General features: G+C 46.7%; 1 protein-coding gene across 2 annotated transcripts; it reads left to right on the forward strand.

Moving 5' to 3' along the window:
* Positions 1-1,672: 1,672 nt before the first annotated feature.
* Positions 1,673-7,477, forward strand: LOC8032375. 2 transcript variants are annotated; one of them, XM_029978188.4, is made up of 3 exons: positions 2,050-2,133; positions 4,873-7,205; positions 7,315-7,477. In XM_029978188.4, exons 1-2 carry the CDS (start codon positions 2,090-2,092, stop codon positions 7,199-7,201), a joined length of 2,373 nt encoding a protein of 790 aa, XP_029834048.2. In that variant the 5' UTR covers positions 2,050-2,089; the 3' UTR covers positions 7,202-7,205; positions 7,315-7,477. The 2 variants fall into 2 exon arrangements, with proteins under 2 accessions (XP_029834047.2, XP_029834048.2); XM_029978187.3 differs by lacking the exon at positions 7,315-7,477 and having other exon boundaries at positions 1,673-2,133; positions 4,873-7,247.
* Positions 7,478-12,733: the final 5,256 nt, after the last annotated feature.

Here is a 12,733-nt window from a genome sequence, read left to right on the forward strand (position 1 = left end):
CATACATAACATATGCAGAACTATAGTGTTATTTAATATCCAGAAGCTAAATATGCTAAAGTCTAAAAATCGCATGCGGTCTGGTAAGACAGTACGTTGAATACCCGGTGTTTTTAGGAGAAAACAACCGAGTTTTATCACCGTAAAGTACACTACGTGTAGCCGAATGCTCAGTTTCTTACAAAGTTTATTGCTTGCGGCTAATACCAGATGCCAATTAGCTTAAAAACCGATTTTATACAATTTCCAACGGTAGAAAGGCTGTGTGCACCGCAAACAGGCCTCGTTTTTTTCATTCAAATTTTTTAAAGAGTTTCAGTGTTTTGACGTGTGGACTATCTATGCTATGTTCAGGTGGCTCTTGAGGATTCTGCCAAAATACGCGACGCGCGGAAAGATAGACTTGCTCTGAAAACGATCCTGCCACTTTTTTTTTTCGAAACAGTCGGAGTGCCGGCGGCCAGCCCGCAAAGGGTTGCATCCGATGACGTGCAGACACCTCGATCACGAATGCTGCCGAAAGCGTGGCCCTCAAGAGCAGCGCATAATGTTGAATGTTTTAAGAATCTAATTTGAGAAAGGAGAGTGGTCGACAACAAAACTTTCCGGCTTTGACAATGCTTCCCCAAAGGTTCGGGCAAAGACACGAGCGAAACCATATAAATCGTAAGTTCCGAAATCAGTGCGATCGGTGCCCCGCCCCCGCCCCCCCCCCCCCCCCCCCCCAAGAAAAAAAAAAAGAAGAAAAAAAATTGCGATAGTTTAAGTCGGTGAGGCAAGATTGGCTGCGCACTGGTTCGCCATACTTGGCCCAGTCGGCCATCTTTCATCCATCCATCCAACGCAAGGCCGCGCGCCGCGCAGGCGCAGAGGTCGCGAGGAGGTGCAGCTGGCGGAGCTGGGAGAGCAAGCTGTCGACGAAACGTCGCAGCATCTGTCGATGAAACCAGCGGGTGCTCGTTTCCACGAAACGATCTGTCGATGAAACATCGCAGTGTCGACGAAACGATTTGTCCATTAAACGTCGTTCGACGAACTGATTGCCACCGGTGGAGGTCCGCGTCAGTCCACGCGCATGTGCACGTGGATGTTCACGGCGGCCGCGGCGGCGTCGTCTTTGATTCCACCTAAAGCCCCTCGATGTTTCAAAAGTAGCGCGAGGTGCGTCGATGCACGAGGCACGTGCAACCCTTGGGAAGATCATGGCGGCACAGCGCAGCAGAGTATTTGGCTACACTGTAATTTGGCGCAGCGCTGAGCAAAATTTTAGACGCCATGTACTTCCTAGAAGTGGCGCGCGGCACGTGTCTCGAGCATTTCCAACACAATGAATTTGGTATGTAGAACGACCATCGCCATCATTATCATCATTTACCGCCCGATAGCCGAGACCCCCGAGACCTCCCACTTACCCGACGATAGATGGCTCTCACCAAGCCCAGAAAACCTGATTGTATTTGAGAGGAGTGGGATGTATTCCCCCTGGTAAAGTATTTGGAGGCCCCGTCAAACACCTCAAGGGAAGGGAGAGACGCGCGCGTGAATCAAATATTCCGTCACGCAGGCACTGCCAATTCGACTTTCCCGCGTTCGGTATTCATCCTGTTTTTGTTCTGACACCGATTCCATTTCGTTTTTTCCGGCATATTTAGCCAAACTGATCCTCCAACGAACGGGGAACTTACTTTTGTCGGAGCACGTGGTCCAGGCTTCGCGCCGTTTGAGTCTCGTGCGGCTTTTCAGGGAAGCGATGGAATTTTAAGGACTGACTACAACAACATCGGAGGTTCTTACTGCAATTAACAACGAAAGATTTGTCTTAGCCGGGCTTTTATATATTCTCTATCGCAATCCATATTATTTGACTAGCTTAGCCGACCGCCTACGGCAGCGAAGCGGGGCGGCGGGGCGATAAACAACGCGAGCCACTCGGATAGGGGCGATAGGGGCGTTCCCTGGCGTTCCGCCAGGGGCTGGAATGGCGCTGTAGTCAGCGGCGAAACTTGGTTTCAGGAAAGTCCCGAAGGTCCCGAAGCCGAACACTGGTCCCGAATGAGGAAGTTAGCACTTGACGACACAGTGGTTGACGATGCCTCCGCAACAACGCCCGGCGCTGCCGCCCGATGCCTTACCGTAAGTGCCACGCTGGGTGTACCGGAGATTTATTCGAATGCCGTTTCATCAAACGCTGTTTCATCGAATTGCACTTCACCGAATGTTAGACCATTACAGTGCTCTTTAGATGTTTTGCTCTCGCTTCCTAATTATTTTCGCGCCGGTCACCTTTTCGCCAAATGTTTGGTTGCAATCATAGAGCATGACAAGATAACATTATAAAAACAGCGCAAAAAAGGACTGGACACAAAGTAGAAGGATACAGGACATGCGCTGAATAACAATGTAAGGTTTACTAGACCTTCCACGCGCGCACAGTGGCACGCGGAAGCACAAGCTCTTCTTTCTCTTTCGGCAGAGATAAATGCTAATAAATGCGATCCGTAAAGGTCTAATTTGTGTCCTAAACGCGGTCTGCACGTGGTGCGAACTTGGGGTGAACGACACGCATGATCTTAGCGTTTTCTTGTGCCGCTGTCAAAATTAATTATTTATTTTGGTCACGCGTTTCGCAACGTCCTTCTAGTGCCGCTGTAGGAGGAGTAGGAGGATTCCCGTAAAGTAGTAGAGAGGACGGAGTTTGGTCATGCGGGAAAAACGCCGACGATGTCTCGTCCGATAGTGCAGCTGTAGAATTTTTTTTTCTCACGTCATTTATTTTTGTTAAAAGAGAAAGAACAGCATGTGCTTGCGCGTGCCACTGTGCGTGCGTGAAGTTTTAGTAAACTTTTGGTTGTTAGTCAGCGTATGTCCTGTGTCCTTCTATACTTTGTGTCCCGTCCTTTTTGCGCTGTTTTTTTCAACCAGCCCAGCAGCTATCGTATTACAGCGTAACAAAAATTGAGTGGGCATGCAACTTACTGTTCTCCGGTAAGATAAGCGGCTGTTCTTTCCCCAGCTTGTTCACGTATGAAGGATAACTAACCCTCGCTGTGCTTCTATTTTTCTGTTTATCTGATAGATTGTGTTTTATTCGATCCTAGGATCATAACTTCCTTTCTAAGGACTTAGGTTGAAAAGCCAGCAGGCCCACAATTCCGCTAACTACAAAAAACAAAAGAAGTTTTTTTATTTTTTTTTATTTTTTTTTTTTTTTGTTTTATGCGACATAGAGACACTGTCATAGCTTTGAGGACGGCTTCGTGCTTGAAGCAGGATATGTCTCTTCAAGGACAAGGGTGCACCATTGAAGAACCATACCTTCATTACTGCAACTGACGATAACAGATTAAAAAAATTTTGGAGTCTGTGTTCATATTTCTCATTGGCCTTATAAACAGTGCAAGTCACCAGTTAATATGATGAAATAGAAATGGAAGTACCAGAGAAATAAAGTTCCTTATTAGTTCCCTCACTCTGTAGGAAAATAAAGTTTATAAATTATGATATAGCACTGCTACTCTTCCATTATTAAAAGAACACCATTTCCTAGATGAAAAATTCTATACTGCTCAACTGGGCAGTGTTTGGTGAAACGGATTCAATGAAATGGCAGTCAGTGGTATGTCCGAAACTCACCACGCAACCCGCATTGTGATCTTGCACACTGCATCACGCAGTGATCTACTCGGTGACAGGTAAAGTGGAAGCTCCTCCCACCTCTTTCCGCTTTAGCCGAGCAAACGCTGCAGAGGATGTGGCCTCCTCTCCAGCGTTCGCTCTGCCAAAGGGGAGAGCGGTGGGAGGAGCTTCTACTTTACTCTTAAAGGCCTACGTACACTTTTTCATCCTATATCCTCTCCACTTTTCCCCCAACTTTGCTCCCCTCGCAGCTTAGGAGAGGGGAGTGCCGAGGATTATCTTCCCTGCAGAAAACTGAGGTTTTATACGTTGGCCTTTAACTTGTCACTAACTATGCATATGTGCCCCCCTCCCACCACAAGAAAAAAGAGAGAAATAATTAGTGTTTTTTTATTGAAAAAGCGAACAATGCATCGTTGAACGCTCAGCCTCACCAAAATATAGTGCCATCAGTCCGTACTAGATATAAAAGTTCCAGAACTTACGGTTATCTTAATAAAAAGATGAAATTATTTTTTGAAAACTTCAATGGGAAAATTGGGCCTATTCTTGGAAATTGGCGCCATTCAAGTCCAGATGTTCGAGGGCCCCTTCGGCCACCATTTTCCCATTGAGAATTTCAGAAAATCACTTACACAAGTTTTGAATAAGATAATGGTTACCGTATTTGCTCGCATATTGGTCGATACGTCGTATAGGTCGACCCCCTAACTTCGGGACCCCCGAAAAAAAAAAAAAAAGTTGAAAAATATAATACCGGGATTCGCGTATTGGTCGACCCCCCAGTTTTGATGAGGCGATTTTTGAAAAACAGGTCGACCTATACGCGAGTAAATACGGTAGTTTTGAAACTTCAGCATCTGGTTCAAACTGCTAGCTCTACATCTGGGTGGAGAATGAAGGTTTGGTGACTGATAGTTTGTTTTTTCAGTAAAAAGGCCCCTGCAAACATTTTTTTGAAACACCCTGTATAATCCACCCCCCAACCCCCACCTCCCCCCTCAAAAAAAATTTCCTTCACAAAGTAAACAAACCTTTGGTACATGCCCCCCATACTGAACGCATAGGAATAGAATTGTGTGCAGGTTTCATGGTTTATGCAGGCAGGAATTTGGGAAGGGGTATTTCTAATATGATTCCCAATACGAGAGCTCTGCAATACGATTGCAGAGCTCTCGTATTGTCTGAAGTAGCCATCAATCCTTCTCTGTCGTGATCCTTTCGTCCGTTTCACAGGACGGTCTTCCAATGCCGCTGGCAACTCTGGAGATTCGCCTTGAGCCACCACTTTCCAGAGATCTCCACGGCCAAGGAAGCATACCGCTTTCTCAACGACATCGGTGCCTACGCCAATCTGCCCCGGTTTTTCAAGCCGTGTACGAAAAGCGACGGCCAGTCGTGTCATCTGCTGGACCAGCTCGACATCTGGAACCATGTTCTGCAAGAGGTGGGCATGCTGCTTGAGGAAGTGGCTCCAGAGACACTCAGCGTCGCTCCACAGTGCAGGGCTTCTGACGGCCTCGCAACGGGATGGGTGCTCCATCCGTTGGAAAGGAGCACCCCTCCCAATGGATGGGTGCTCCTTCACTGGCTCTTCAAGGAACATCGCTGCATTGCGAACCTACAGCTCTTCAGTCCCAACGAACGTTCCCAGCTCCCTCTGGGCGACGCACTGAGCCAGAACTCTGGACTGAGGACGCTGACGCTGAGTTATGAGACAAGCGAAGAAGAGCTCGAGATTATCTACTCCACCATAAGACGTTGGACAATGCTAGAAAGCTTGAACATCTGTGGACTGGCGCTGTCCAATGACACTGCGCTGCTACTGGAAACCTCCCTGGAGAGGCTACCGTCGCTGAGGTCTCTGGATGTATCTTTCTGGAGCATGGCTCCTGCCTGCGATGCTGAGCTGCTTAAGGGTGTGTTCGAGAGGATGTCGGCAATGATATTGCTCTCCTTGTCCTACACGTTCACACCGCCAGACGTTGAATTGGTGCTCCGCTGCCTGGGACCCGGTCTGTCCAAGCTCAGCATGGGTGAGAGTTGTCCGCTACCCCCGGAAGGAACGGTCTTCCAAGAATTTCTTACTGGCAACACCGTCTTGAAGAACCTGACCCTGGTCCAAAAGATGCGGCCCTGGTCCAAAAGAATGGGCAAGCTCGATAATGTTTTCAATGGTCTTCTTCTAAATCATAACCTCGAGGAACTGCACCTTTCGGGCTTTGGCCTCGAAAATCCCACGATGGAACTGCTTGCAGAAGCTGTGGCGGGGCACAGCACGCTGAAGATATTGGAGGTATTTTCTTTTGACGAGTGCTGGAAGATGGATGGTACGCCGCTTGCAAAGATGCTGGGTCAGAACAAGAGCCTTCAAGAACTAAACTTCCAAGTGGGCGAAGTTGCCTGCTACGGTGCATTCGCCGAGGCAGTTCGCAAGAACACCACGCTGAAGAAGCTGTCTCTCAACCTTGTCCAGTTAGACGACTTGGCTGAAATCTTTGTCTACAGAGGGTTTCTGGAGGCACTGTCGTGCAATGGAACGATCCAGCAGGTCACGCTGGGAAGCATTTACTCTGTTTTAGCCAGCCAGTTCAGCGAGCTTCTCCGTGAGACTGGGACTGAGAGAAGGGTGACCTTTGAAGTCGACTTTTCAAATGCCGATTTGTTTACTGAGGCTCTGGAGAAATGCTCAGGACTCGCCAAAATGAGATACTCGGACTGCTACTCCGAAATCCCTGTGCCCCCAAGTGCATATCGGCACCTCGTGCGCTATTACTACCTCGAGCGCCTAGACATCACCCTCTTTCATCACCCGATGGATGATGAGGCAGCGACTTCCCTGGCTGAATTTCTTGCATCTACCAGAACCCTGCAGTCTGTCCATCTCCGATTCCACACTTCACCGGCGGCCACACATGCACTCTTAAACAGCATCTCGTGCAACAGGAGCATCTCAAGATTGCACATATCGACCTGGACTTTCAACGAACTGAACGCCAACCTGTTGTGGCAGATCTTGAGGAACAGCGACGTTCTCAACTACATCTGGCTGTGGCTTGACTGTAACAGCGATTTCCAGGCAATGGACCAGTTTCCTGAACGTCTGCTAGACAACCACAGCCTGCTCTCTGCACATTATATGCACTGTCAAGGTCCCGAGTCGAAAGTCAGGGACGTGATGCGGCGGAACTTGTCGACTCTGTACCGTGCGGTGATGTTTGTGATGGGTTCGCGTGGGAGGCGCTATGCCGAGGCCTTTGAGCGCGTCTCGAAGAGCCCAGCTTTGGTCAGGGAAGTGCAGAAGTATGCCTCCGAATCCAAGGAAGATGCCAAGGAACGGGTCAGGTGTGCCAAAGTATACCTGAACCAGCACTTCATGGTGGCAGCTGGTGTTGTCAAGGACGCTGTTACGTGCACCGGGAATGGACGACTCCAGCTGGATCAGATTGGCTTGGACAGCTGGCTCCACATCCGACGCTACCTCAAGGTGGCCGATATCAAGGAACCCACTGACCAGCCATCATCGTCCCGTCACCTCTATGAGAGGTGTCGATCGAGGCGTTAGATGGGTAAATTCCTTGTGGCTCTTTTTTTATAATTTTTATTCAAAATGATTTTGTTTTAATTGGCTGCAAAAAAAAATCCTTCTACATGCTTTTTTTTTCTTTGTATCCTCAGGTTTCTGGACTTTGACGTGTGTTTCCTAAAGAGAAGGTCTGTTTCTGAAATTTCCTGGCATTGTTAAAGGGATACTGAACCGAAATTTGTATTTCGCAAAAATAAGGCTGCAGAAGCGTTGAACGGGATGCTACAAACTCTAAAACATCACTCATACATCGATATCTCGAACAGATGGCTGTACTTTTGGAAAAGAAGGGCGCGGTCAAGCGAGGACTATGACGTCATTGTCCTCCTGGAATTCTGAAATTGGAAAACAGCGCGCAAAAAGACGAAGACGATGAGAGAAGAGCACAGGACAAGCGTTGACTATCAACTGAAGTTTTATTAAAAAAGGCTCAAGCAAGAAAACACCACACAGTCAACCAACGCCGAAACAACCAATGGCATGTCGCTCACCAGTCATCTATAAAATCTATCTCTTTTTTATGAAGATAAACAGAAGGTTGACTGACGCAGTGCCCCGTGCCAGCTTTTTCGATAGCATGCGCCTCCAGCACCTCTCTTTGCACTTTTGTGCGCCCCCTGCCAATGATTAAGGTATTTTGGAAGACGGGGTGACACTGGCAGTCTCTGCAATGTACGTACAAGTGACCTCCGGTCATTGACCGCAGGGAATCCGCATGCTCACGCATTCTCTCGTTGACGCAGCGTCTTGATTGTCCAATGTAAACCCGTCCGCATGACAATGAAAATTTGTAGATGACACCCACAACGCAATCCACGAACTTGTTGACATGCTTAACAGTACATGACATCTTTTTACTGCTTGCCTGGTTTACGCGTGGGCAAAGTTGTGCTAATTTTTGAGGCGCTGAAAAAACCATTGGCACATTGAACCGGTTAGCCACTTTTTTTAAATTGTGTGAAACCCTATGTAAATATGGGACAACCTAAGGCCTTTGTTTAGGCTTTACTTTTGGTTCCTGAGAACCGCTCTTGACTTTTTTCAAGAGTGTCTGAGAGACACCAAGCAAAACAGAAAGAGGAAATCCTGCTCCTAAAAGTCGCTTGACCTGGGCTTCATAGCTGTCAAGCATGGCATGGTGACAGGACCTGTACAGTGAAGCTTGGAGGCATGACGTGGCAATATTTCGTTTCACAAGTTTGGAGTGGGCGGAATCGTATGGCAGGATTTCCTTCTTGGTTCGCGGGTTGTAGCACCAACACACATGTTGCCCAGTGAATTGCAGCCGTAAATCCAAAAACTGCAAGTACTGACCGTGCAGCAAGTAGACCTGTGCTCTTCTCTCGTCGTCTTCGTCTTTTTGCGCGCTGTTTTCCAATTTCAGAAGTCATGAACCAACTCGCTTGCATCGCCACCTTAATCCTCCTGGAAAATTTGAGAATGAGGGGAAGCGGCTACGCTTCACTCCTCCTTGCTTCGGTTCACCAGTTCAACGAGACGTCGCGAGGAGGAGAGGGAATGAGAATCGTGACTTGTCTCGTCGGCAGTGTTCAATCGCCGCAATTCTTTAAAAAAATACGGCGATCTGTTGGAGATATATGCTGTATGAGTGATGTTTTTAGGTTTTGCAGCACCCTGCCTATCAGTCCTGCCTTGTTTTGTGAGCTCGAAATTTCGGTTCAGTTCCGTTAAAGAAGTACCTATGCTTATGGGCTATTTGCTGCCTGTAGTTGCTTTGCATATACTTTTAAAATAAATGTGCCTGGCAGTTAGGAATTTTCGAACATAGTCTCAAGTAATGTCAAATGGGGCATGCTTGAAGTTCCCTGCAATTTTTGTTTATTGACCCTAAAGTACAGGTCTTCTAAAGCATTTAAGAGACTGAGAAATAGAAGAATTGAACTGTCAGAGCTTCGAAGACAACCACATCTGTTATGAATATTTTAAAGGTTATATTAGTGTTTAAGAAGTTAATACTTATAAAGCTCAATTGCATGGGAGCATGCAAGGTTCACTTGGTGAACATCTACAATGAATTTGTATGCAGCAAGTAGACCGTTTGTGTCAATAATAACAAAATAATGAAGCCAAAATTTTCTACTGGCATTACTTTTAGGTTAACACTGGAGGCAATGAAACAGTAGCTCCGCCTCCAGCCCACGCTCCAGCATGCACTGCTTAATTTCCGTCGTGCTTTGGTTGCACGTGCTTGCTAGACACCAAAGCGATATCGAAGGTAAAAACCTTGTGCCACTAAACTCTTGGTCAATGTGAGAGTGAGCGTAGCAGGTGCCACAAGAGCAAGCTTTCAGCGTCGCTGCCAACCAAGCATGCCCAACTTGGGCTTGGTGTGGCGCAGCTCAGGTTTTCTTTTCGAATTGCCAAACGACTCGCAAGGACTAGGATTGACAAGACACAGCCTAAGCTTGTTATAACAGACCTTGATTCTGACCAAGATTTCGGTCTGTTGTAAAAGGACTATGTTGTATGCAGATATGAAGTTGAGTCAATGGTATGTAAAGGAAAACCAACCGAACTTCACAAATCGGTATGTTATATCCAAATGTCTATTGTAACCAGGTCTGTTGTAATGAGCTTAGACTGCTCAACCTTTCTTCAATCCCCCGTCCTTTGTGTTTTCCCGAAGCTCCCCATCTTCGCACTGGACAAAGACCATTATGCAGATGGCGCAAGTTGCCGGCCGATCCCAAGCACTGTCCATGGTCCTTCGTAATATCTGTCCATCTACCCATTCTGCCATTTTGTTTGTTCATGGTTTCTTCGTTATGCCGTGAAGCCGTCGGGCTATTGAGGAGGAGATCGAGGAGTGTCTCTCCCTAGCGGCCATTTAGGGAACTAAAGCTGTGTAGCCATGGCCTCCGAGATTTTCGCCGCAAAGGCTGCGCTCATCGGGCCATTGCATTCGCCGGTAGAGACTGTTGCTGCGGGGTGCTTGGTGGCACTCGCAACAAAACAAAACACTAACAGATAGCTGTGAATCATCATCACCACCATTACCGTTGGTCCACGGATAGAGTGTACTAGAAAGGAGAGGTGGGGCCACCGGAGTGCTATTGCTGCAGCTCCACATGGAAAAAAAAACAACTAATCCAAGCCACTTTGTCCATAGCGCCCTAGAGGGCGCTATGAGCAAAGTAGCTTGGATTAGCCTTTTTTTCATGAAACACGCATTGCGCTTCAACGCCAAGCTCGACCGGCACACTGGTCAAGGTCATAGAAACAATAGAACGCCGGGGGCACATTTCTTAAAACAACCTAGGCGTCACATCTATACACAGCGTCACCGTGACCGGACTTGTCGTCACAATGAAATGCCGCATCACGACGACGTGTATTACAGCTGCGTCGGGCACGTTGAAGACACCATGCTAGCAGTTGTACTGCACTGGCTAAATTGCTCAAGTCCAGCCAAGACACCAGACGCTCATTGGGGCTGACTAACTTCCCTACAAATACCCCAATGCGAACTCCGCGATCCGTGAACATTTATCCTACCTGAATGACGCGGCCATGGATCTTGCAGTTGGAGGACGTCCGTGACAAAGTCTAACAGAGGAGGGAAAGACGCTTCTCTTTGTTTACGCATTTCCTCCCCGATTTCCGCGACCCCGAAGTCGTGGTACATATGCGTGCGAAAGGAAAACAATGGATATAACAGAATGAAACTGTTCTGCTTACAAGAAAAATTAGTCCGGACAAAAACGGGTCCTGGAATGTAACTGCGGAGTGCAAGGTCAAAGACGAAAGGTCAGTGTTCGTCTTTGTCGCGACCACGGTTGGTAAGATTGTGCAATGTTTAAAGCAAAGCCAACGGGTAAATGAAGATTTGCTGAAACGCCGCACACAAGGCGTTTAAAAAGCGTTCCTTTTTGAGCTCCATGTTGGTTGTGCATTCCACGCCACGCAGCAACGCTACCGCAACTCGCGTTGGTAGCACGCCGAGCATGCACCGAACAAAAAAGGTGCACAAGCGTCTCATGATTGACAAGATGCCCGACTTGGCCCAACGCAATCGCCGGCTTTCTTGCATCGCTCCTCGTCACATCTTTCGTCTGCTCGCTCACTCCCTGCACCTGGTTAATTTTTCTACTTACGAGTCGCCTTTTTTTTTTTTTTTACTAATTTTTCTTTACTAAGGAAGAGGACATAGCGGTGTTAGAAACGCGCTTCCACGGAACAAACGTTAGTGCTGTATGCCGATCGACGGTGTTGATCGCATGCATGCGAGCGAGAAACTTTACGATAGTAGAACATTCTTTTATCAGCATTTCTTGCTTAAAACAATGAGACTAATTCGAGTTTTGAGTTTAATGTATCTTTTGTGCAGCCACCCTAAATACATACAAAAAAAAATTGGTGTTTTTTGTTTGCTTTTCCTAAACGTTTTGTGCTTACTCACTGACACATGGCCCCCACCTTTTTTTTTTAATGAATTGCAGGGGGGTGGGTGATGGACTTAGGGTATTACGGTAGTGCACAAAGACTGTTTTCATCACGCTTGTTTTTTGTTCTTTTTTCCGATAATTAAACCAATTCCTCACTCACTCACCCTAATATCAAAATGGCAGATGGACGTCATGCGAAAGCACCCCACTGCCGCAGTACGTTTGCGTGACACAACACGGAACAGCCACTTTCTGATAACAATCTCAAATGTAAAAGCATAACAGGAAAAAAAAAAAAAAAATACGGCAATCGACACGTTTTTGTTTATTGTAAAGTGTGCTGTACCTTTGCTCCAAAACGGTTTTCTGCCCACCACGGATGTCCGCACAACTACGACAATAAGACAAGATGTACCACAATGCTTTATTAAACACGAGCCAACTCCCTGACAACCAAAAAAAAAAGAAAGCCCCCAAAAACTTGTGTTCAAAAGCAACATTTAATAAATAAGTTTCTGCTCCCTTCGTCCGATAGCTAGCAAAATAGAATCGGCATGAGGAATGATAACAAACGCCGGGTCTCAAGGCCCGTATAACAGATGTAGGAAACTGAACAAGACAAAAGGAATACAAAAAGAACATACTGAAACAGGCGTCATGCCACACAAATTGGTATCAAATAACAAGCGACGATCAACATCTGTAAAAAGCCCAAGACTAGAAAAAGAAAGGAGGCATTGTTTGTGCTTGCCATTACGTTATAATTACTATATCCAGGTTTATCACGAAAGGCCATACTTCTATAGCGAAATAAATACATAAAATTTACGTCTTCAGTACCCGCAACTTTACATCCACTAAAACAGTGAAAATTACGGGTACTGGCAGTAATACATGCTCGTACAAGGAACAAAGTGTAAATGCTGAAAACAGGTGACATGTAAAAAAATGTTGCGTTAGAGCCATAGTCAGTTTATTCTGTCCATCCAAAGATCCGCTGTAACCTACGGTATATGCAAGAGAGCAAAAGCGATTATAATCATATTTGCCCAATAGTACTAAATTACATTGGTACGCATTGGGTAGAGCCAAACAATTTCCCTCG

Source organism: Ixodes scapularis, unplaced genomic scaffold, assembly GCF_016920785.2.
Source record: "Ixodes scapularis isolate PalLabHiFi unplaced genomic scaffold, ASM1692078v2 PGA_scaffold6__148_contigs__length_123643588, whole genome shotgun sequence".
Lineage (NCBI taxonomy): Eukaryota > Metazoa > Arthropoda > Arachnida > Ixodida > Ixodidae > Ixodes > Ixodes scapularis.